This window comes from Danio rerio, chromosome 17, assembly GCF_052040795.2.
Source record: "Danio rerio strain M-AB ecotype USA chromosome 17, GRCz13ab, whole genome shotgun sequence".
Classification (NCBI taxonomy): domain Eukaryota; kingdom Metazoa; phylum Chordata; class Actinopteri; order Cypriniformes; family Danionidae; genus Danio; species Danio rerio.
The window spans coordinates 7,227,366-7,252,393 of record NC_141037.1 but is presented as its reverse complement, the minus strand read 5'-3'; the positions used below and the strand labels follow the sequence as shown (position 1 = coordinate 7,252,393).

General features: G+C 35.1%; 1 protein-coding gene and 1 long non-coding RNA gene across 3 annotated transcripts in view; one reads left to right on the top strand and one right to left on the bottom strand.

The window, feature by feature from the left end:
* Positions 1-21,160, bottom strand: part of LOC100535969 (transcriptional-regulating factor 1) — a 47,712-nt gene extending 26,552 nt beyond the window's left edge. For both annotated transcript variants that reach the window (XM_087289931.1, XM_087289933.1), the window contains exons 1-4: positions 20,924-21,160; positions 11,429-12,673; positions 9,902-9,948; positions 5,268-5,415 (exon numbers count right to left, since the gene is read on the bottom strand). In XM_087289931.1, coding sequence (XP_087146057.1) covers positions 5,268-5,415; positions 9,902-9,948; positions 11,429-12,532 — 1,299 coding nt within the window. In that variant the 5' untranslated portion in view covers positions 12,533-12,673; positions 20,924-21,160. The remainder of the gene's footprint in view (positions 1-5,267; positions 5,416-9,901; positions 9,949-11,428; positions 12,674-20,923) is intronic.
* Positions 1-25,028, top strand: part of LOC141378504 (uncharacterized) — a 71,677-nt gene that overhangs the window by 42,614 nt on the left and 4,035 nt on the right. The window contains exon 4 of the long non-coding RNA XR_015512964.1: positions 11,644-11,797. This is a non-coding gene — a long non-coding RNA (uncharacterized LOC141378504). The remainder of the gene's footprint in view (positions 1-11,643; positions 11,798-25,028) is intronic.

Genomic DNA, 25,028 nt, shown 5'->3' with positions numbered 1-25,028 from the left:
AATCTGCCTTCTGCATTCACACAGCGCAGCATTCCGGCAAATTACCAGTAATCTTACAACTTCTCTTTTCTGGAAAATAGCCGGAACTAATTTACCGGTATTTTCAAAAAGGGCCTGTTAACACATACAACCTTTCCGGAAAATTGCTGGTAATTTTCCGGAAAGGTCTGTATGTGTGAAAGGGGCTATTGTATAACAGTGGTTTGTACTGTAGATAATGGAAAATAAATATTGCTTAAGGGGGCTAATAATATTGACCTTAAAATGATTTCAAAAAATTAAAACTGCTTTTAACCTCAACTATAGCACTGAGTCTTCTTTTGCTCTGAGACAGCACATAGCACTGAGATTGCTCTTGTCAGTATAACTATTTACTACTAGCACTAGACTACTAGACTTTGGTTTACTAACAATTATCATTCTTCTGTACCTTCGTGCAGACTTTGGCACAGTTTTGCACGAGGAAATTTTGAATAGGCTTGCCTCTCTAGGGATTTTTTTTTTAGTTTCAGTCCTATCTCGCTGAACGTACTCCGTTTGTCCAAATGTAGGATTTTAAGTCAGGATCTCAGATTGTCACTACTGGTGCCCCACAAGTTACGTACTGGGTCCACTCCTGTTTAGCATACAGGGCTCAAAACTAGCATTTTTGCTTGGTAGCACCGGTGCTCCTAACTTTAAAAATGTAGGCGCATTATCTAAAATTTAGTCGCACCCATCTTAAAAGAAAAGATTATAAGCACCGATACTACAAGTTTTATACAAACAGATTTATTGCATTTGAAATCAACACTAATCAAACTAACAAGTAATAATAATAAAAAAAAAAAAAAAAATATATATATATATATATATATATATATATATATATATATATATATATATATGTATATATATATGTATATGTATATATATATATATATATATATATATATATATATATATATATATATATATATATATATATATATATATATATATATGCATGCGTGAGGAAAATATGTCTCAACAAAATCCCATTATCACAAGAAAATACATTTTTAAAATATAACTGAGTGACCAAAAGATACACGGAGCGTTCACCGGCCCTGCACACACAGCTTAACATGAATGAATCTGTTAACGGTATAACTGTGCTGTTCTTACAGGTGGTGTCTGATATTGCACAGATGCTTTTGACATATGCTGTACCTTATTATATGCCTACATCATGTTAATAGCAATACAGGTCTTTTCATGACTAGCAATATTAGTTTACTCAGTGCAAGCAAAAACGGCATGCTTTTGAACTGAAATGTGTCTCTCTTTTCTACCTGTGATCCAAACAACCAAAAGGTGTCTTATTAGTGTGAAAACAAGGCAGCATCAGTCATGTTAGATTCGCCGTCTCTCTCTGTCACATCTGCGTAGTCATCCTTGCCTTTCTCATAGTAATCTTCATGAACTAGCCCACGTACGGTGCGCGATAGCTTTGAAAAGGCCGCGCAGTGCAGCGCGCGGTGAGGAAAAAATAGACTGACTGCATTAAAATGGTACTCATTTTGCGCAGTGACAAGAAATAATATAGATCGAGCCACCAAACCCATAAAAATGAAAGTAACGACCGTGGTTTAGAAAATGTAAGCAGTTGAAAGTACAGATATATCTGTATAAAAATGTAAGAAGTAAAAGTAAAAAGTTGTCAAAAAAATAGGTAGTGGAGTAAAGTACTGATAGCAGAAAAATCTACTCAAGTACAGTAACGGAGTATTTGTACATCATTGCTTCCCAGCTCTGGTGTCATCTCTTGGACTTCGTCTCATAAACATGTCTCACTACTTCTCTATCAGCTTCACTGGCTTATTAATTATTTTATTTTTTCTGATATGGTTGGTAATGTTTGTTGTAAGGCGACCTTGAGTGTCCAGAAAGGCGCCATTTACAAATATAAATTAATTATTATTATTATTTTATTCTAGCCAAAATAAAACAAATATGTAAAAAAAAAAAAGTTAAAAATATTATAGGAAATACTGTGAAACGTTCCTTGCTCTGTTAAACATCATTTGAGAAATATCTGCAAAAGAAACTCACAGGAGGGCGAATCATTTTGAGTTCAACTGTATATAATTGAACAAGCATACGCCAAATATACTAAGACTTTTCTGTCAGTACAAATCAAGTATTCTTACGTTCAATCTTAGATACATTTCTGAAAAGAGAAGTACTTAAAAAGCTGACTGGAAGTATACTTTCATATCTTTCAGTTTAAAAGAAGTGCACTAATAATACACTTGAACAAACTTCTTTTTTCGTAAGGGTAATTGATTCCAGAATTTGGCAGCAGATATGCAGAAACACCCACACTAGTTAGCCAGAATTTAGGTACTACAAGGAAATATTCAAAAGTAGATCACAAAATTCAAGCGGGGACATATTGTAGAGCAGTGTTTCTCAACCATGTTCCTGGAGGACCACCAGCTCTGCACATTTTCCATGTCTCCTTAACCAAACACACCTGATTCAGATCAACATTAGCAGAGACTGAAAGACCTGTAATGGGTGTGACAGATGGAGGAGACATTTAAAACATGCAGTGCTGGTGGTCCTCCAGGAACGTGGTTGAGAAACACTGATTTAGAGGAAAATACAACAAGGCAAGAATCCTGAATTATTAAAACAAGAGTTGGAGTTTCAAATGTTTCCCTCCTGACAAATAAGTGTATTTAAGTGTGCTATTAGTATACTTTGTCTACTTTGTAAGTGCTTCTCTGAAATGTAAAGATGAATTACCATGTTTGTAAACATTCAGGATGTGCGCGCAGGAAGGTGGCAAAAAAAAAAAAAACGGGAGCGCTACCATTTACAGCAAGGGAATGGCATCCGATGCGGTACAGAGTTTGTTGTTGTTTTACAAATAAGTTATATTGATTACATATTATATATATATTATTTACATAATTCAGCATAATCAGCTAGTCACCTAGTGATAAGCACAGTGATTCTGCAAAATTAGCGTTAAAGTGAGCATCGTTCGACTGACTAGTCCATTTGCGATAGCACCCTCCCAGTGGATATTGCATAAGACGAAATTAACAAGCATCCAGCCCCAAATATACAATCTTCTTGAAGCTCCAAGTGTTTTAACAAGATGCGTGGTCATGTGCAAGAAATAATGTTCCATGATTATCAGATTCAAAAGTTTGTAGTGCTTAAAACCGAGGTTCTGCCTAACCAAATACAAGGAAAACGTCATACAAGGCCTGGGTAATCACCAACAAGCAAAACTACTGCATTCTGACAGCGAACTACACCTGAACTTACGGCAGGGTATGTGAACTTACACATAGAGGTAAAGTTGGTTTTATATTCGCACATGCAGACTTTCTCTTTACTAATATAATTTCATAAAAGTGTTATTTGCAAACACTAAATAGTGAAATCATATTAGTAGCCAATGACTATCAAAGTACAACATGTTCACAGTCATATAAACAGTGTTAATGTTGTTTTCAAGTCACACTTGCAGGTTATTTCAGACCGAATATTCAAAGTGTCATGGGAAACAATATAGGGAGTGTGTCACAATTGTCACTGAATAAATGTGTGAATATAAAAGCAACTTTACCCTAATAACGTTCACATTTCATTCAATGTCCGCAGGTTAATTAACCATGTTTAAATGTTTTTGCTGAAATATTTGCTGCAATAAAAAACTAGTAATGTGTATGATTCAGCATAGCTTGAACTTACCTGATATAACATGAGAACTGCAGAGTTCAGCATTTTTAAATAGGTTGTCACTTTATTCAGCTCATTTTTGGCCAAAGACATCTGCAGTTGGCATTAAGGCAGTGTGGTGTACGGTAAATGTTAAGTTTTCTATTTTTGGACTTTACAATTTGACATCGTACCGCACAACACAACGTGTTTACCATCGCCAGTGGTCTCTTTTTAAAACCGGGAACCCGTGTGATGTAGGTTGGTAATTCGTTTATTTACAATTGCATTTAAGTATACTTGACATATTCTGACAGAAAAGTAGTACATTTGGCCTATACATGTTCACTCACATATACTTAAAAGAATAATGACATATTTTAAGTATACTTGGTTTGATTGAGTAGCTTATTCAATATTTCTTTTCATCTAATATTACATACTGCCTCAGAGATTAAGCTTTTTGAGTAAATAAAAATGCTTAATGATCACTTTGTTTGACTGGCTACTACAAGTTTCACTTTTTGTGTTCAAACTATCCCTAGTGGAAATTAACGTACTAAGTGCACTTTAGGTATAACACTAAATATCTAGTGAATAGTTGAGAGTATACTAACGCAACACTTCCACGTACACTTGTGGTATACCCTTAGGTCAGGGGTGTCAAGCTCAGTTCCTGTAGGGCCGCAGCCCTGCACAGTTTAGTTCCAACCTTGTTTAACACACTTACCTTTAGGTTTCAAACCAGCCTGAAAGACACAATTAGTTTGATCAGGTGTGTTTAATTAGGGTTGGAACTAAACTGTGCAGAGCTGCGGCCCTCCAGGAATTGAGTTTGACACCTGTGCCTTAGGCGATTGAATGACATTTGTCCTGGGAGCACTGCATAAATATGGTGGGGGAATTGACACATGCTCAGAGTCTGTTTGCAATATCTAGTGTATACATGGTGATTGGCGTGCATCCGCTCTAGGGAATTTGCATGGAGCAGCCTAACTGGCATCTGTTTGACGTTTTAAAGTTTACATCAGTCTTTTACGCTGACATAAGTAACATTTAAAAAATGACTAAATAATCTGAGAGCAATTTCATTCAGTAACCCAGCTTCATGTGTAAAGCTGCTATATAGTTCAGGTCAAACCACATGATCTGTGCAGCATAACTAGTCAACGTCAATCAAAAGGCATCATAGTGGAACATTAAAGTTGACAAGTCTGTGCAACCCCTAGTGCGTATAAGTTAGTATCCATACTCCTTAAAGCAAGGGTGTCCAAACTCGTTCCAAACTTCAGCTTCCTCCAACACACCTGCTTGAAAGACTAGTATACATAGAAAGAGCTTTATTAGCTGTTTCATGTGTGTTTAATTGGGGTTGAAACTAAAATATGCGGGACACCGGCCCTCCAGGACCCAGATTGGACACCTCTGCCTTAAAGTATATTTCCACATAACCCAAGTATACACAAACTTAAAGTATAGTTCATTTTCATAAGTGTTCATCCAAAACACTGCACCCCCCCCCCCCCCCCCAGAAATCAAACTGGTGATGAAAATGACTTGGGTCGTACCATTTTGAGGTTGGCAGGGTGTGTTCGCAGGCCTCCATGTGAGCGCATGTGTCCGTTCAGAGCTGGAAGACTCTTAAACTCCCTCAGACAAACAGTGCATTTCATCTTGGCATATGATCCCTCATCTCTCGACAGGCCTGCGTCTGCTCTTTAACAATTCACATACACACACTGTTATAATCCACATCCACATATTGTAGTAATCCACATTTACATACTGTTATAATTCACATCCACACACTTTTATAATCCACATTCACACACTGTAATAATTCACTTACACACACTGTTACAATCCACATCCACCACTCTGTTATATATATTCTCATCCACCTACTATTATAATCCACATCCACACACTAATAATTCACATTAACACACTTTTATAATGAGTGGTTTATATATATATTTATATATATATATATATATATATATATATATATATATATATATATATATATATATATATATATATATATATATATATATATATATATATATATATATTAGGGCTGCTCGTTTATGGGAAAAATCATAATCATGATTATTTTGGTCATAATTGTAATCACGATTATTCAAAACTATTATCAGTTGAAGTCAAAATTATTTGCCCTTCTAAGAATTTATTTTTATATACAAATATTTCCCAAATTATGTTTAACAGAGCAACTTTTTACAGTATTTCCTATAATATTTTTTCTTCTGGAGAAAGGCTAATTTTTTTTTTCAGCTAGAAAAAAAATCAGGTTTAAATATTTTGAAACCTATTTTAATAGCTCAATATTATTAGCCGCCTTAAGCAATACATATTTTTGATTGTCTGCAGAAGAAACTACTGTTGCATAAGGACTTGCCTATTTACTCTAGTTAAGCCTTTAAATGTCACTTTAACCTGAATACTTGTATCTTGAAAAATATCTAATAAAATATGATGTGCTGTCATCTTAGCAAAGATAAAAGAAATCAGTTATTAGAAATGAGCTATTAAATCTGTTTAAACTATGTTTTAGGCATCTTCACTGTAAGAAAAAAAGTCCTTCAGTCAAGAGCAGCGAGTGGATTTTGTCCTTTTGCTGTTTAATTAATAATAAAAACAGCAGCACGAATATCGCACGCTTTCACTTTAAGAATAGTGCGGCTCCGATATGGTTTCTCTTTCACGTGTCTTTTGATTCTCAACTTGTTTGTTTATTACACAAATGAGGATTAATATGAATAATCACTAAACACCGTGCATGTATTTGACTGTTAAAGCGCTGGCATTAGGATGCCTTTAGATGTGCGTGTGCTCTGCTGTCTGAGGCTAAGCGCGGACTGCGCGCACACAGACACACACAAACACACACACAATACCTGTCCGAGGCTAAGTGTAGCGCGCACACACACATCAGTACGTGCTCTTTCGCGCTTTTAAAAATATGAATGATGCGCATCCCATGCTGCAAAAGTTACATCACAGCACATCTTTCAGTCACTTTCACGTGGAACTGGAAAGGAGACAATATATGATAGAATAATCGTTTATCTCGATTAATGGTTTTTCTTAATCGTTATGAGCCGTAATCGAAATCGAAACCGATTTTCGATTAATTGCACAGCCCTGATATATATATATATATATATATATATATATATATATATATATATATATATATATATATATATATATATATATAAAACTGATTCTGACAGTGAATAATATTTGACTTGATATTTTTTAAGGCACTTCTATATATTCTGTGACATTTAAAGGCTAAACTAGGTTAATTAGGTTAACTAGGCAGGTTATGGTAATTAGGCAAGTTATTGTATAGCAATGGTTTGTTCTGTAGACTGTCGAAAAAATATATAGCTTAAAGGTGCTAATCATTTTGACCTTAAAATGGTTCCTAAAAAATTAAAAACTGCTTTTATTGTTACCAAAATAAAACAATAAAACTTTCTCCAGAAGAAAAAATATTATCAGACAGACTGTGAAAATTTCCTTGCTCCGTTAAACATCATTTAGGAAATATTTAAAAAAAAAAAAAAATTCAAAGGGGGGCGAATAATTCGGACTTAAACTATATATATATATATATATATATATATATATATATATATATATATATATATATATATATATATATATATATATATACAGGCCACTTTATTAGGTACATCAACTTAATGCATTTACGCATGTAGACATGGTCAAGTCGATCTACTGCAGTTCAAACCAAGCATCAGAATGGAGAAGAAAGGCGATTTACCAATAGATTTACAAACCCTGTGCAAATTTGCATATATTCCCTGGAGCTAACACCTACTAGCACCCCTGCTGAGATTTTCACAGGCCTTCAGCTCCATTGTTCTCCTGCTTTTGTTGCGCAAACATACCCATTACCTGTGAGACCTGGCACATTTGCATTTGTTAGCGTAAACTAAGGCCCCGTTTACACCAGTGCGTTTTAGTTTGAAAACGCATAAGTTTTGCTACGGTTACGCCATCCGTCCACACTACGCCGGAGTTCTCGAGCGCCGAAAACGGAGCGTTTCGAAAACGCTGGAGAGGCTGTTTTCATTCTGAAACGCTGCTGCTCCGTCTCATTGTGGATGATGGAAAACGGAGACATCTGAAAACGGAGGCGGGGCTGCAGACGTTCGCCTATCTGATTGGGGCTTTTCCTGAATATTAAGTAGCCTACACACACAGTTCAGTCCTGCATTTTCTCCGTGTAAGTTCAGACTTCGCAAGTTTGATCAAGGCTGCAGTCTCTTCTTCTCAGTTTGATATGGAAAAGCAGACTATACCGTGGACACGGGTAAATCTTCAAAGGGAACAGTGTACTTTATAACTTCATTCACATCACCCTGGCTTCGTTGTTTCACTTTCTCAACAATAAAATGTAAACATGATTAAAGGAACTGCCTATTTTCATTTTAATATTAGCAACTTATACAGCAGAAATGTTGAGGCGTCGTGCTTCATATATGAGCGTCATCTTCACTGTGTGGATATTTATATCAAAACGGAGCCGATAACAACTGCCTCCTTTCAATTTCAGTGAAAATACGAAACACCCTCTCTTTTGCTGAGTATCAGTTTTAATAATCGATAATGGCCATTATAAAAGTATAACATACAATAAGTTTATACATTATAGGAAATAAAGGCAAGCGATCAGTCAATATACAGAATGTAGGCTACATGCTTACATTAATCATTAACTTATCTTTGCGCTCAGCCAAAACACGTTACCTGAGAACAAGTAATAGATTCCAATGCCCAAAGTCAGGGAATAAGTCGTTAGATATAGACAACAAGATAAATGAAATATCCCGTTTAGTAAATATAGTGAGATTAACTAAAACTAAAACTAAAACGCACTAGTGTAAACGGGGCCTAAGGCTGAACATTCCTGTTGCAGCTCCCTTGCACCTGGCACTGTGTTGTCTGTACAGCCTGGCACAGCAGCTGCAGCAGCTTCAGCAGCCTGCCTCTGTGCCAATATTGCTGCATGAATCGGCAACGAAGTTCGTTAACTAATGATTTTGAACGTGGCATGGTTGTTGGTGCCAGACGGGCTGGTCTGAGTTTTTCTGAAACTATTGGTCCACTGGGATTTTCACACACAACCAGAGAATGGTCTGAAAAAGAAAACATATCCAGTGAGCAGCAGTTCTGTGCATGGGTGCTAATGCCTTTTTGATGCCAGAGGTCAGAGGAGAATGACCAGACTAATTCCAACTGATAGAAAAGCAACAGTAACTCGAAAAAACCACTCAAGGTCTGCAGAAGAGCATCTCTGAACGCACAACATGTCCAACCTTGAGGTGAATGGGTTATAGCAGCTGAAGACCACACCGGCTGCAACTCATGTCAGCTAAGAACAGGAAACTAAGGCTACAATTCACACAGGCTCACCAATATTGGACAATAGAAGATTTATGACCACAGTCTACCCATCCTCAGCAGGATAACGCTCCATGTTATAAAGTGCAGATCATCTCAGACTGGTCTCTTGAACATGACAATGAGTTCACTGCACTTAAACGGCCTCCACAGTCACAAGAGTTCAATCCAATAGAGCACCTTAGGGATTTGGTGGAACAGGAGATTCTCATCATAGATGTGCAGCTGACAAATCTGCAGCAACTCTGTGATGCTATCATGTCAATATGGGGCAAAATCTCAGAGAAATATTTCCAGTATTTTGTTGAATCTATGCAGCTCTGAAGACAAAAGTGGGTCCAACCCGGTACTAGCAAGGTGTACCTAATAAAGTGGTATATATATATATATATATATATATATATATATATATATATATATATATATATATATATATATATAATTATTTTTTCAGCCATAAAAGAAATAAGACTTTCTCTATTAGAAAAATATAATAGGAAATACTGTTAACATTTCCTTTACTCTGTTAAACATCACTTAGGAAATATTAGAGGAAAAAAAAATCACAAAAATTCATATCCTAATTTACATGTGTATATATGTATTATGTTGATTCTGTATGTTTAATTGCCTAATTTTACAAATAAAGTCATACACACACACACACACACACACACACACACACAAAATAAAAATTGAACTTAAATGCAAGTCAATGTAAAGTAGTTTAGACTCAAACCTGAAATGAGGTGAAGCGGCTTCATCTTTAACATCTGGTGAAGATGCCTGCAAGATATTTATGAAAATGTTGGTGCCACTTTATATTAAGTGGCCCTTAACTGCTATGTGCTTCATTTGTTCATAGTGCATTGCAGTATACTTCTGATACCCTTGAGGTTGGGATGCACGAGTCAGGTTTGGTGGTATATGTAGGTTTAAGGGTGGGTTAAGGTAAGAGGGGCAGCCAACAGTGTAATGACAGAAAATAATTTACAGATGTGATTACACACAGGTATTTAATCAGTCGTAAGGGCTGATTTATTAATTGTCTAGGGCAAATAACATTTTAGGGGATCCAACCCACCCTGGTCATAGCCTGCTCTCACTCATGCCATCAGGCAGGCGTTACAGAAGTCTGAGGAGCAAATCAGTGCGGTTTCGAGATAGTTTTTATCCTGTCATTATAAGACTTTTAAATAATACCATTTCTTAAGCATTGTTGAAAGCTAGTGTTAAATAATAAATAAATTTCTTAAACTAGCATAAATTGTTAATATTACAACAAATGGTAAAATAGGTATTTAAGTATTAAGTTATTCTCTTCAGAGATTTTAAAAAATGGGTTATATCTTATATAATTATATTTTTTATATTTTATGGAATTATAAAAGCTTATTTATCATGTTAGGATTTTATAGTGTTTTTATAGTGATGTTTTTTCTGTTCTTGTTGGGTCTGTTGCAACGTAATTTCGTTCTGCATTACAATTCTATTGTGATGATTTGAATGACATAAATAAAGGAAACTGAAAACTGAACTGAAACTGATTTATACTTCTGCGTCAAACACCGGCGTATGCTACGGCGCTGACGCATAGCCCTTCGCGGTGGCCGTCGCCGTCACTGACGGGCACCTCTCAAAAAATGTATCTACACGTCGCAACGACGTGTAGTGTAAGCTCTGTGATTGGTCGGCTTGGTAGCGCTGACGAGTCTGGGCGGGACCGAGAGCCGCGCGAATGGCGCGAGCGATTGTTTACAAGTGTGGAGTCCCGTGAAGGAGCTCCATATGGAAAGTTTTGTTTTGTGTTTACCTCATAGTTAAAGTTGTTGCACGTCCGCCGGTTCCTGCCTCAAAATGAGCGAGTTTGAGTCACTTGTACATCCCGGAAGTGTTCAGGAAAAGCAAAAAAGCAGCGAAGAAACTCGACACAGAGGAAGATTTACACCTCACTGCCAATTAGCATTTCGGAAGTGTTGATGCAGACTGACAGAGACAGCGCGCAGAAGTATAAATGCACAGCCACGCGCGTTGCCTGCGCCGTGGGTTATGCCGGTCACCTGACGCAGAAGTATAAACCAGGCTTAAGTCCAAAGTAAAAACACATTAAGTACATTGCAATGAATGATCAATTTCAGTGTAAGTACATATTAGTTAAGGTTACTTGATATAAAGTGGGACCAATTATTTTTTTACCTTAAATGCATATCTATGATCATATGCATATCTGATAATAACTACAGTAGGCAAAACCAAAGTACAGTACCTTTGACCACTGAGATGCACGATGTGTGAAATGCTTCAAAACATCTCCTCTTACACCAGTCTGTGGAGGAGCTTTGCAGACCGCTGAACTCTTGCTCTGGTAAAGATCATCACTCCTGAAGCTGAATCCAGACTGATCCTTATTGGGACTGGAAAACACCGGAGTGTTCGGAGCAGAATTACGAGCATCACCAAACATGCTGTTTTGCTCCACAGGCTGATCTGGAGACTGAAGATACGGATTGGCGTTTTGGGAAAGCGAACGAAGATGTTGTTGTTGGTCCTGATAGTGGAAAATCTGCTGCTCCGGGACTTTAAAATCCTGTCTGTGTTCGTAAGATGGAGATTCAAGGCTTTCCCAAGAATCCAGGTGAGTTTTATTAGCAAACATCCCTCTTTGTTGCTGACCCAGAGCCATTTGATATGCCATCGGATGACTTTGATAACCGTGTGAAGGATGCCAGGAGCTTTTATGGAGATTTCTGTTGACCTGCTCCATGTTGTTGGCTTTCTGTTTCTGTTGGTATCCATAATGAAGCTGCTGGTGGTTTTGGTAAAGGCTATCTGACATGTTAAAGTTGGACTGATCGCACATCAGTTGCTGGTTAAAAACCGGCGACTCTACAGACTGCCTTTCCAATGCGCCTGAATGACTTTGAGTGAAAATTTCAGACATCTTCTCATCCCTACTCATTTCGCCAAAGAAAAGATGGACGTTTTTCGTGGGGAATGCCTTGGAGAATGAATCCAGCCTTTGAGGATTGTCTTTACAAATCATCAAAGGGTTGTTTTGAGATGCCACGTTGAACGGATAAATTCGAGATGTCTCTTGGAGGTCTTCGTGAGATGATGATCCCCATGATGGCGTTCTTCCACACGGATTGTATTCCCAACTACCGGCACTGTCAAGCATTGGAGAAAGCTCATGTCCTGGCGTTCCTGGAGACATTAGATGCTCTTGATTGAGTCGAGGAGACGTTTGGATCGAGCTCATGTTTGGTAAGCCATAATGAGATGCGCTCAATGCACTCGGGCTGTGCTGGAATAAATAGTTCCCGTTGGTGTGGTTCGTGAACTGATTAGTCTCGTACAGGTTTTCAGTCATCTTTAGAGAGGTTAAAGTGACACTGGTGATTTATTTTGAGGGGTCGTGATTACATGGTGGTTTCAGTGTCGCTGTGAAACGTCAGATTTCCCCGTTGCTTGGACTCACAGGTTGTTGTTTTCTGAGACTCAGATGGTTTTACTGTAAAATGAGGAAGAGAGAAGGTGGTCACATGTTGTACTTAGTTTTATAAGTTAATTTATTTACTGTCAGTAACTAATAATGAACAATATGTGGACCATTTATTAATCATAGTTCAGCATTTTCTAATGCATTATTACAATACAAATTATTGCTTCTTACACTAAAATGACATTTGCTGTTCAAACTACTCATTTAAAATGAGCTGAAACAATTCTTTAGGTTTTTTTTGGACAACTTAATTTTTTATGCCAAATCCACTTTAATTTGTTAAAACTAAAAATTAACTTAATTCCTTTATGTTGTCTAAACACAAATTGATTGTGTGGAACCCAGTATTTTAGATTGTAATTGTCACGATCACCAGCGATCATAACTCCCTAGATTGCTGGTTTGCAGGCACAATCAAGTATGGACAACATATCCGCCATTGTTGGACTACATTTTCATACATGCACTCCGCTCACACACACATGCCTCATTCTGACTGATTACACACGCACCACCGGAGGATTGTCAAAGACTGATTACGCTCACTACTTAAGCAACACACACACTCATTCCCATCGCCGAGTCTTGTTAACGTAGGTGACATTACAACATATTTTCCTTGTTTTGTTTTCCCGTGTTTTGACCCTAGCCTAGTTTGTCTTTTTGTCCCTGTCTGCCGCCTGCCTTCCGACTTCTCACCTGTTATTCCGACCACGATTCTGCATTGTCTTTTTACATCTGTTTGCACCTGTATTGACCATTGCTTGCTTGAGATCTTGAGTAAACCTGCATGTGGATCTGAACTCAGTTGTCTGTATCACTCCCCGTGTTACAGTACTGTACATTAATGAACTGTATTTTAACATGAACTAACAATGAACTTAATTATATTATTTTGATCAACTATTGTTAACAAAGATGAATTAATCTGCACTGTATAAGAAACAGGGTTCCAAACAATTTATTTATGTTGTCCGAATGCAAATCTAGTTAAATGAATACATTTTATTAAAAACAATAAATTTTTAAACATATAAAACAATAAAATTGTCCCAAAAAAAAACTTAAGAATTGTGTTGTTTCAACTTTTCCTCATTAAGTAGCTTTAACAAACAGCAAAAGTGTGTAAAATAACAGATATAACAGATAAAGTACTCACAGTTTATTACATGTTTTTTTTTTTTACCGTAATATACAAAACATACCTAGACGATAACACTTTAAACTATAAAAAATGTCAATAAAAGTCACTTTTTTTTTTTACTTTTCAAGCTTAGAAGTTGTTGGAAGAAAGCTCAAGATCCTATAATGCAATTCAAAAGCAAAAATAAATAGGAAAAAATAAAAAATTGATACGTGAATATGCTAATTTTAAGGATAGTTTAATATAGTAAAATTTGTGAATACAACCTTATTGTAAGGAGTGTAAAGATATATATATATTGCTGGAACTTTTAAAGACAGGTATTTGTTAAGTTGTACTATCGTTTTAAGAATTTTGCATTAAATATATCAAAATGTTAAAGATTGAATTAATGATAATTATAATAATAAATAATAATACAATAATACATGTTTTTTGAAAACAAGATAAACATATTTAATCAGATTTTGAATACATCAGATTTTAAAATATGAAATTCAGCTGTGCATCACAGGCATATCCTACATTTTTTAAATTTACAATTCAACTTTGCATCAAAGATATATCTTTTAAAGTATGTTCACAAATGTAAACACAAAACCGTAAAATTAAATAGTAATAAAATTGTAAAATATAGCAGTTTTTTGCAGTGCATCAGCCTTTGTGGGCACAAGAATCCTTTTATAAAACTTAGCATTGTTGAATTGCAAAATGATTGCTATTATGACTTTTTTTGGATTTAATACAGTAGGGCATCTCAAAATCACTGTAGCGGAATTGATAGTATAAAGTATGTTGCATACATAAGTTGATGTTCTCTTTACCTCAAATTACCTCAAATGTCCTAAAAAACACAGCGATCATTGATAAACTTCCCATTGGACTTCAAATGTCACAATAGGTTTTGTCTTTCAGGTTATAAAATTATGTGACCTTTAAATGTATCCTGCATCATTAATAATATCCATACTACTTATAACACTAATTAATAAGTTAAAATAGAAATTAATCATATTATTCATTGCTGCATTTTTAAATAGACATTTGTAAAAACCTTACCGTATTATGCATTTGACAGTCATGTTGACTTATAAACTGCCTATAAAAGTCTTTTCATTAAAGTCTAGATTGTGTCTGAGATTAACTTCATTTTTCATACAGAAAGTCGACTAATAATATCTTAGTTTTCCGCCCACAGCAGATACAGTAAATTCACACCATGACTCAGTCTGAGGCTTCCTCTCACATCAAGAATATAAAGTATAGACACCGTCTTATCACTTCCTGTCACATGGTCTGCTTAGAACATAGAACGGCAGTTTGATCGGTATCTGAGAGCTCTTTGAAAAGACGCTGCTGTCATAAAAATATATCATCATCAACATTTTCATTCAAATACAACTAATCCCTCAAAGCAAAAGCAATGTTTGAATACCTGTACTTCACTAACGTTTGTGTTACTTTTTGTGAAGTATTAGCAGTCTGAAGTTAGTCTCATACATACATAAAGCTACTTTTGCTTGTGCTTCTACACAATTGTGCTTTGACAACAACGACGAGTGTGTCGTTTGAAGAAAGTGTGAAAACAGATCATTCTTTCAACCTTCTCCATCAGATTAACAGCATCTGAGTGTCAAAGGCTGAAGTGCGCTCTGCGGTTTCGAAAGTTTCCATCGGCACTTTAGTTTGACTTTGTGAAGCCGTCAGACTCTGACCAGAGAGTGGAACAAGGCGGCGCTTAGACCTTTTGAAAATGGCAAAAACATAGAAATCAATCATCAAACAACTGAAAGAATCAGTCTTTACCTATTTTTTTTGTCAGCGTCAACTGTCTTTAAACTGTATTTATAAAATTAAGTTAAAAAAACTAAGTTGGCCTACTTTATTTAATATTATAAATTTTTTTGTTTGTTTATGATTTTAATATTTTTCCATTTTTACAAACCTATCAAACAACCCTTACAGAAATAATAATAGAAAAAAATATATACAGTTAAAGTCAAAATGATTAGCTTCCCTGGATTATTAGACCGCTTGTTTATTTTTTCCCTAATTTCTTTTTAACGGAGAGAAGATTTCTTCAACACATTTCTAAACATGATAGTTTTAATAACTCATTTCTAATAACTGATTTATTTTATCTTTGTCATGATGACAGCAAATAATATTTGACTAGATATTTTTCAAGACACTTCTATACAGCTTAATGTGACATTTAAAGGCTTAACTAGGGTAATTAGGTTAACTAGGCAGGTTAGGGTACTTAGGCAAGTATAACGATGGCTTGTTCTGTAGACTATCAGGAAAAAATATAGCTTAAAGGGCTGATAATTTTGTCCTTAAAATGGTGTTTAAAAAATTTTAAACTGCTTTTATTCTAGCCTAAATAAAACAAACAAGACTTTCTCCTGAAGAAAAAATATTATCAGACATACTGTGAAAATTTCCTTACTCTGTTAAACATCATTTGGAAAATATTTAAAAAAGAAGAAAAAAATTGGAAGGGGGCTAATAATTCTGACTTCAACTGTTAATAGAAATAATAATAATAAAAGAAAATTATAAACAAATGAAAATAATAGTAAAATAAAACCAAATTACACAAATAATGCGAGGCAGATGCCTACATTTATTCAATAATCTCAATGTTACATTTCGAGTAATGAAAGATTACAAACTGATGTATTATTGTTTTCAAGGGCTGGGGGGATCAGTCTAGATCCAGCTGGACAGTTATAACATAAGGGCATCCCTGTTCTGTTAGGTCTTTGAAGGGAAATATTATACATTTTAATTATACTATAATCCAAAAGCCTTTTGAACTACAAATTGAAATATAAAAATAATTGTTTTATAATTTATATCAACTACACTAAGCTAAGATTCGAAAGACAATTGCAAAAACAGTTGAACTTCATTCAAACTCTTAAGCCTGGTTTAAACTTCTGTGTCAAGTGATCGGCGTGTCCCACGGCGCATGCAACGCGCGTAGCTGTGCATTTATACTTCTGCGCGCTCTTTCTGTTGCTCTGCAATAACACTTCCGAAACAATAGATGGCAGTGAGGTGTTAATGTTCCTCTGTGTCGAGTTTCTTCGCTGGTGTTTTGTTTTTTCTGAATACTTTCTTAATGTACAAGTGGCTCAAACTCGCTCACTTAAGGCAGGAACCGGCGGACGTGCAACAACTTTAACTATGAGGTAAACACAAAACAAAACTTTCCATACGGAGCCCCTTCACGAGACTCCACACTTGTAAACAATCGCTCCATCGGGCTCGCGCAGCTCTCTGTCCCTCCTACACTCGTCAGCGCTACCAAGCCAACCAATCACAGAGCTTGCGATATGCATCGTTGCTACGTGTAGTTACATTTTTTTAAGAGGTGCGTGACGGCCATTGGGGGGGGCTATGCATCCACACGTAGGCCGCACCGTAGCATACGCGAGCAATTGATAAACTTTCACTTTATTATGGTTTAACTACAATGATCTTAATTAACTGTTGTACCTGGTCAACAACTGCAGTCCTGACCCCATATTGCACAATCTGCAATGTGACTATTGCGGGTTCACACATTGCAATATCAATGCTAATATGATATATTGTGCAGCCCTATGTGGAACAGCATTTTTTGCAGCATAATATGCAATGCATATCTTTAATATGCAAATTATTCATTTGGTTTACAAAATCTGTTGTTTAGTAACTAGCTCATCCATCCATAACTAATACATTTTATTATTATTTTTGGCCCATTTGGTTTTCTAATTGTGAAGTTTTATAATAATAATGATGATGATAATGATAATAATGATGTCTGCACTGTAAAAAAATGCTAATTTCCACACAATTCCTTCATATTGACCCAGCACAAATCAATTTAGTTACTTTAATCATTTGTACAAGTTTAAGTGGATTGAATGTAAAAAAAAATTTTTTAATGTAAGAATTGTGTGATTTTGATTTTTTTTAAGTAGTTTGAACAGACAAAAAAAATTATTATTTGAGTGTAGACTGTCAAAAATGCTGGGTTCCACACAATTCCTTTATGTTGACCCAACACAAATCTATTAAGTTAACTTAATCCTTTCTAAAATTTTAATTCTCAATTTAAATAAGTACTTTGAACAAGCAGCAAACTATCTTTAATATGCATAAACAATTCATTTGATTATTGAATCTGTTGATCAATAATCACCACATCCATCCAAAACTGATATATTATTATTATTATTATTATTATTATTATTATTACTATTATTATTATTATTATTATTAATAAATCATAATAAGAAATAATAATAATAATAATAATAATAATAATAATAATAATAATAATAATTATTATTATTATTATTATTGGCCCATTTTGTTTTCTAAAATTAAATGTCCACTTGATTGCATAATAATGTTGTCACTGCAAAAAAAAAGTAGGAATTGTGAAGTTTCAATACATTTTAAGTAAGTAATGTGAACAAACAGCATAAGTCATTTTTTGAGAGTACATTGTGAAAAATGCTGGGTTTCGCACATGTTCCTTCATGTTGACCCAACAAAAATCCATTAAGTTCACTTAATTGTTTTTTCAAATTTAAGTGGCTTAAGTTGTCCCAAAGTCTCAGCAATTGTGTTGATTCAGCTCATTTTAAATAAAAAGTTTGAACAAGCAGCAAAAATATGTTTATTATGCATAAACAATGCATTTAATTATAGAATCTGTTCATCAATAACCACCACAACCATCCATAACTGATTATTATTATTATTATTATTATTATTGTTATTGGCCCGTTTAGTGATCTAAAAGTAAAAGTCCACTTGATTGCAGATTGATGTCTAAACTGTTTCCACACACTGACCAACACAAATTGATTAAGTTGATTTAATCATTTTTACGAATTTAAAGGAATTTGAACATAAAACAATTAAGTTATCCCTCCAAAAATCGTAAGTATTGTGTTATTTTAACTTAATTTAAGTAGTTTGACCAAACAGCAAAAGCATTTTTTGAGTGCACTGTAAAAATTGTTCCACACAATTCCTTCATGTTGTCCAACACAAATCGATTATTAACTCAATCATTTGTACAAATTTAAGTGGATTAAAAATAAAACATTTAAGTTTTCCTTAAAGTCTCAACAATTGTGTTTATTCAGCTCATTTTAAATAAATAGTTTGAACACGCAGCAAAAATATGTTTTTAACTTATTGTTAAAAAATAATAATAGTTTGCAGTGCATATCTTTAACATGCATATAAACAATGCTTTTGATTATAAAATCTGTTTATCAATAACCACCACATTCCTCCATATCTGATACATTTCATTATTATTGGAAGTATTATTTTTGGCCCGTTTTGTTTTCTAAAAGTAAAATTCCACTTGATTACATAATGATGTCGACACAGTAGAAAAGTGCCACACACTTCTTTTATAATGTCCCAACGCAAATCAATAAAGTTAATTTAATAATCTTTACAAATTTATGTAGATTCCACCCCCCCCCCCCCCCCCCAAAAAAAAAGTAACAATTGGGTTGTTTAAACTCATTTTAGGTAAGTAGATCAAAAATAATTTTTTGAGTGTAGACTGTAAAAAAAATGCAGGATTCCACACACTTCCTTTATGTTGACCTAACACAAATCGATTAGGTTAACTAAACTGTTTTTGCCAATTTAAGTGGATTGAACATAAAACATTCAAGTTGTCCCAAAACAGCCTCAGGACTTGTGTTGATTCAGCTCATTTAAAATAAATCATTTAAACAAGCAGCAAGGATATGTTTTTGAACATGACATAACACCATAATACAATATCTTTAATATGCCCATAAACAATGCTTTTGATTATAAAATCTGTTGATCAACGACCACCACATCCATCCATAACTGATGCATTTTTAATTCTTATTATTATCACTATTATTTTGGCCGTTTTGTTTTTTTAATTGATTGCATAATGTCTACACTGTAAAAAATGCTGGGTTCCACACAACTCCTGTCATGCTGACCCAACACAAATCGGTTAAGTTAACTCAATCATTTTTACAAATTTAAGTGGATTGAACATAAAACAATTAAGTTGTCCCCCCCCCCAAAAAAAAAAAAAACGTAAGAATTGTGTTGTTTCAACTCATTTTAAATAAGTAATTTAAACAAGCAACAAAAATATTTTTGAACAACCAGCAAGTTATTTTTTGAGTTCCACGTAATTCCTTTATGTTGTACTTACTCAAATCAATTAAGTTAACTTAAATGTTTTTGCAAACTTAAGTAGATTGAACATAAAACAAGTAAGTTGACCCTAAAAAAAAACTCAAGAATTGTGTTGATTCAGCTCATATTTAAATTAGCACTTTAAACAAGCAACCAAAAATATTTTTGAGTATATTAGAAACTTTCTTGTTGCATTTAGTAGTTTAGTAGTGCATCACTAATTTACTGTTGTCATTTATAATAAATGTTATAGAAGCTGTTCTAATAATGTAACGTTTTGAGTCTCCTGTTCTGGAATGTTGAACAAAATTCTAAAAGAATTATTTTTAAACTTCAAATGTAGTTCAGTTGGCTCATAAACTTGATCTTTTATATTAATCATTCATTATTATTATTATTACTATTATATCATTAACATTTTATCATTTTGACCGTAAAACTTGCACACTCCAAAACTCAAAAGACACGACAAAACGAATTATTTTCTTGCGTCAGATATGATTTAGTTGAGTAACACGTTGAGTGAGTTGCAATTCATTTCAGGCTTCATTTTACGATCTATCTGAACTTTATCCACAGTTGTTGAGGTAAACCCAACTCACCTAGAGCTCGAAACAGTGACAGTCAACTACTAAAAACACAGCAGCATTTTTAGTAACTCTCATATATAGTTCAGCAGATACTAAGTCTGTGCAATCGTTGTCTTTTTTTAATCAACCATATCTGTACACATAACGCAATCAAAGCTTGCAACATCAATCCACAAACCTGCTGAGGTCAACGCATGCAATGACTAAATTACAGCAAAGTCGAACACTCTTAAGTATGCTTTTTATTTTAGAGCAGTTTTTAAGAAGATGTTGCATGTAGATAACATAAAATGAGATGATAATGCTTACCTCTCGTTTCTATTTTGACTGAAGGCTGACCTTAAATGCACCGAACATCGTCATAAAAAAATAAAGGCAGGCGGATTACAAAATAAAAAAGGCAATAACTTAAAAGCTGATCTGAAATGGGAAGTAAGTCGAGTCGATAGTGCTGACTAAGGATTTGGTGTCCTTTTATAGCTACAGCGAATGGCCTTAGAGGGTTCAAGGAAGTTCAGGAAATGTCATCTCTCTCTTTTTAAGCAGAGAGATTTCCGGCATATGACCACAAGCTATTTTTTCAACCTGCTATTATTTGTGTCATTCGTTATTCGGTGTAGCTTTATAAACTGGGTGAGGGTTCAAAAATGGGCTTGATTAAAAGCTGTACTCTCAGATAATGATGCATTTTTGATGAAAGGTGTCAACTATTGACTTCCATAGTGTTTGTTTTTCCTACTGTGGAAGTCAATGGTTACATCATTCTTCAAAATATCTACTTTTGGGTTTTGGGTGGAATCACTTGTGGGAGAGTAAATAGAGTAAGTTTTAATTTTTGCATGATATATCCCTCCAGTTTCAGTAGTTTTAGTTGAGTTTTGGTTTAATTGTTTTTAATAATTTGACCTTTCTGAAGCGGATGAACATCTGCTCGTCTGGTTAGGTTCAGATGTTTCATTTTATGGGGCTGCATGGTGGCGCAGTGGGTAGCACGTTTGCCTCACAGCAAAAAGGTTGCTGGTTCGATTCTCGGCTGGGTCAGTTGGCATTTTTGTGTGGAGTTTGCATGTTCTCCCTGCGTTTGCGTGGGTTTCCTCCCAGATTAATAAAGGGACTAAGCCGCAAAGAAAATGAATGAATAAATGTTTCATTTTATATGTAATGATAAGGTTAATAGCTGGTAAATTAAATACCCTTTTTTCATAAATGTCAATTTAGACATTTCTTTGGTTTTTAAAAATGTACATTTTCTCTGACGTTTTTTTTTTTGTTGCAAAAACCTCTAAATCCACATAAAAGACAAAATCACTAAAGATGCTATTAGAAATTATTTACTCATCACCTGAAATTAAATACATAAATCTGTCAAGTAAGTGGCGGTTCATTCCACTGTGGTAAACCAGGGAAAAAGCAGAAGGAAAATGAATTAATGGAATCTGTCAAGTAAGTGCATTAATCAATAACATTAAAACTGACATTAATTCAATCTTAACAATCTGCTGTCATTTCTGATTTTTGGGATTTAGATTTAATGTAAGTAGAGTATTGTAAGCATTGTAAGCTAAGCTTGGTAGATTTAAATATTGTAGTTTAAAACATTGTGAAACATCAATAGCCCCTTTCACACATACACACCTTTCTGGAAAATTACCGGCAGTTTTCCGGAAAGGTGTGTATGTGTGAACAGGCCCTTTTTGATAATACCGGTAAATTCGTCCTGGCTATTTTCCGGAAAGAGAAGTTGTAACATTACCGGTAATATGCCGGAATGCTGCGCTGTGTGAACGCAGAAGGAAGATTGCCGGAAAGAGCGCGTGCACATCTAGAATGTGATGACGTGAGACGTCTGCTTTAGCCAATCAGAACAGTCAGACGCATTAACGTCCGTGCGGTTTATGAGAATAAAAGCCTTTGAATATTTTTCCAGACACATTTAGCTGCTAAAAATTAGTCAGAGAACGTTTATATGTTCATCTTATTGCCAACCGTGTAATTAATTATCGATAAGATGCTTATGATAAGCCGTTGTTTGTTTACCTTCAAGCTTTGCGTGTGCCCATGAAACAGCCCATAGGCACACACACATATCATGAACATCTCGACATGCGAAAGTGTTTCTCTATATGTTTTCATCGAAGTTGTTCACAATACTGATCCATCCACAGAGTTTGTGATGTAGTCAAATGTTTACAAACACAAGCGCAGCCGTTTAGAGGTCATTTCTGGTTAATGATGTCAGAATTTACCGGTATTTTGGAATGGATGTGTGAATGCTCTTTTCTGGTAAAATTCCGTAACGTCCTCGCCTGTGTGAACATCGCTTTTTTGAATATACCGGTAAAGTCGTTCTGGAAATTTTCCATATATTTACCGGTATCGTGAAAGGGGCTAATATCTGTGCATTGTCCATTAATAGAAAAAGCTTATCAGATCTATTGGTATTATGAAGTAGGCTAATATAAATGTATAGTTATACACATCATAATTCTAATTTAAAAAATCGCTTACGTTAGCAGATAAATCACAAGGTAGGCCCACTTGGCAAAAGGAGATGCCTCTCAGACAATTTTAGAAGCTGTCATTCATTCATTCATTCATTCTCACCATACTAAAGGTCTTGGTGTCTTTTTCGTCTCTTGTTTATCCTCATAGCATCCATGTGGGATAAATGAACGGCATCTTAACTCTGTCTTTCATGAAGCGCAGTTGACGTTTATTGTATAGTAAATCAGACTCAGTCAAGGTAGCGTCACTGCGCAAAAAAACACTATGAATGCATGCTACACTTCCGACTGCACATTGTATTTTCTTGTTCTTATAATGCAGGGAGTTTTGAGGCAAGGGTTGTTTTCATTTGCCACTCACTGACAGTCGGACAGGCTCAACCAGTTCATCTCCGTCTTTTAAAATCGAAAGCGGAATAAAAGCTCCTCATAAAAGCCGGCGAACATTCTCTAAAATGTTTGTATGAATGGTTGTTGTACCTTCTATTATTTTCTATTACCAGCATTATATATTTAATTATATATAAAACTAAAACTATATAGATATACAGTTGAAGTCAGAATTATTAGCCCCCCTTTGATTTTTTTTTCCTTTTTTAAATATTTCCCAAATGATGTTACACAGAGCAAGGAAATTTTCACAGTATGTCTGATAATATTTTTTCTTCTGGAGAAAGTCTTTATTTGTTTTATTTCGGCTACAATAAAAGAAGTTTTTTATTTTTTAAACACCATTTTAAGGTCAAAATTATTATCCCCTTTCAATAGTCTACAGAACAAGTCATCGATATACAATATTTAGCCTAATTACTCTAAGGGCTGATTTATACTTCTGCGTCAAATGGCGGTGTATGCTACGGCGTTGACGCATAGCCCTTCGCCGTGTGCACCTCTCAAAAAATGTATTTACACGTCGCAACAACGCGTAGCACAAGCTCTGTGATTGGTTGGCTTGGTATCGCTGACGAGTCTGGGCGGGACCAAAAGCCGCGCGAATAGTGCGACCCTGATAGAGCGATTGTTTAAAAGTGTGGAGTCCCGTGAAGGAGCTCTGGATAGAAAGTTTTGTTTTGTGTTTACCTCATAGTTAAAGTTGTTGCACGTCCGCCGGCTCCTGCCTCAAAATGAGCGAGTTTGAGTCACTTGTACATCCAGGAAGTGTTCAGGAAAAGCAAAACAGCAGTGAAGAAACTCGACACAGAGGAACATTTACACCTCACTGCCAACTAACGTTTCAGAAGTGTTAATGCAGACCAACAGAGACAGCGCGCAGAAGTATAAATGCACAGCCACGCGCGTTGCATCCGCCGTGGGTCGCGCTGATCACTTGAAGCAGAAGTATAAACCAGGCTTAACCTGCCTAGTTAACCTAATTACTCTAGTTAAGCCTTTAAATGTCACTTTAAGCTGTATAGAAGTGTCTTAAAAAATATCAAGTCGAATATTATTTACTGTCATCATGACAAAGATAAAATAAATCAGTTATTAGAAATGAGTGAAAACTATTATGTTCAGAAATGTGTTGAAGAAATCTCTCTGTTACACCGAAATTGGGAAGAAAATAAACAGGGAGCTAATAATTCAGAGGGGCTAATAATTCTGACTTCAATTGTATATAATTTTTTTTTTAAGTACACAGATTCAAAGAGAACCACAGGTCAACAGAGATTACAAAAGAGCAGCTTCTGCTTTAAACTGGACTGACTGAATATCTATTAAATATCTACTATCCAACAGACAAATGTAAAATACAGTAAAACGCCCTAAATCTGTTGAAATGCGTCAATCTGATGGCGGTCGAGTCGGCAGCAGGATATTATTGGGGGGTCGCTGACAAAAATATTGAACAGCTCCGCCAGAGCACGTCATATGCGAGCTCATATGCAAGTTCATTTTACATGATATGGCAT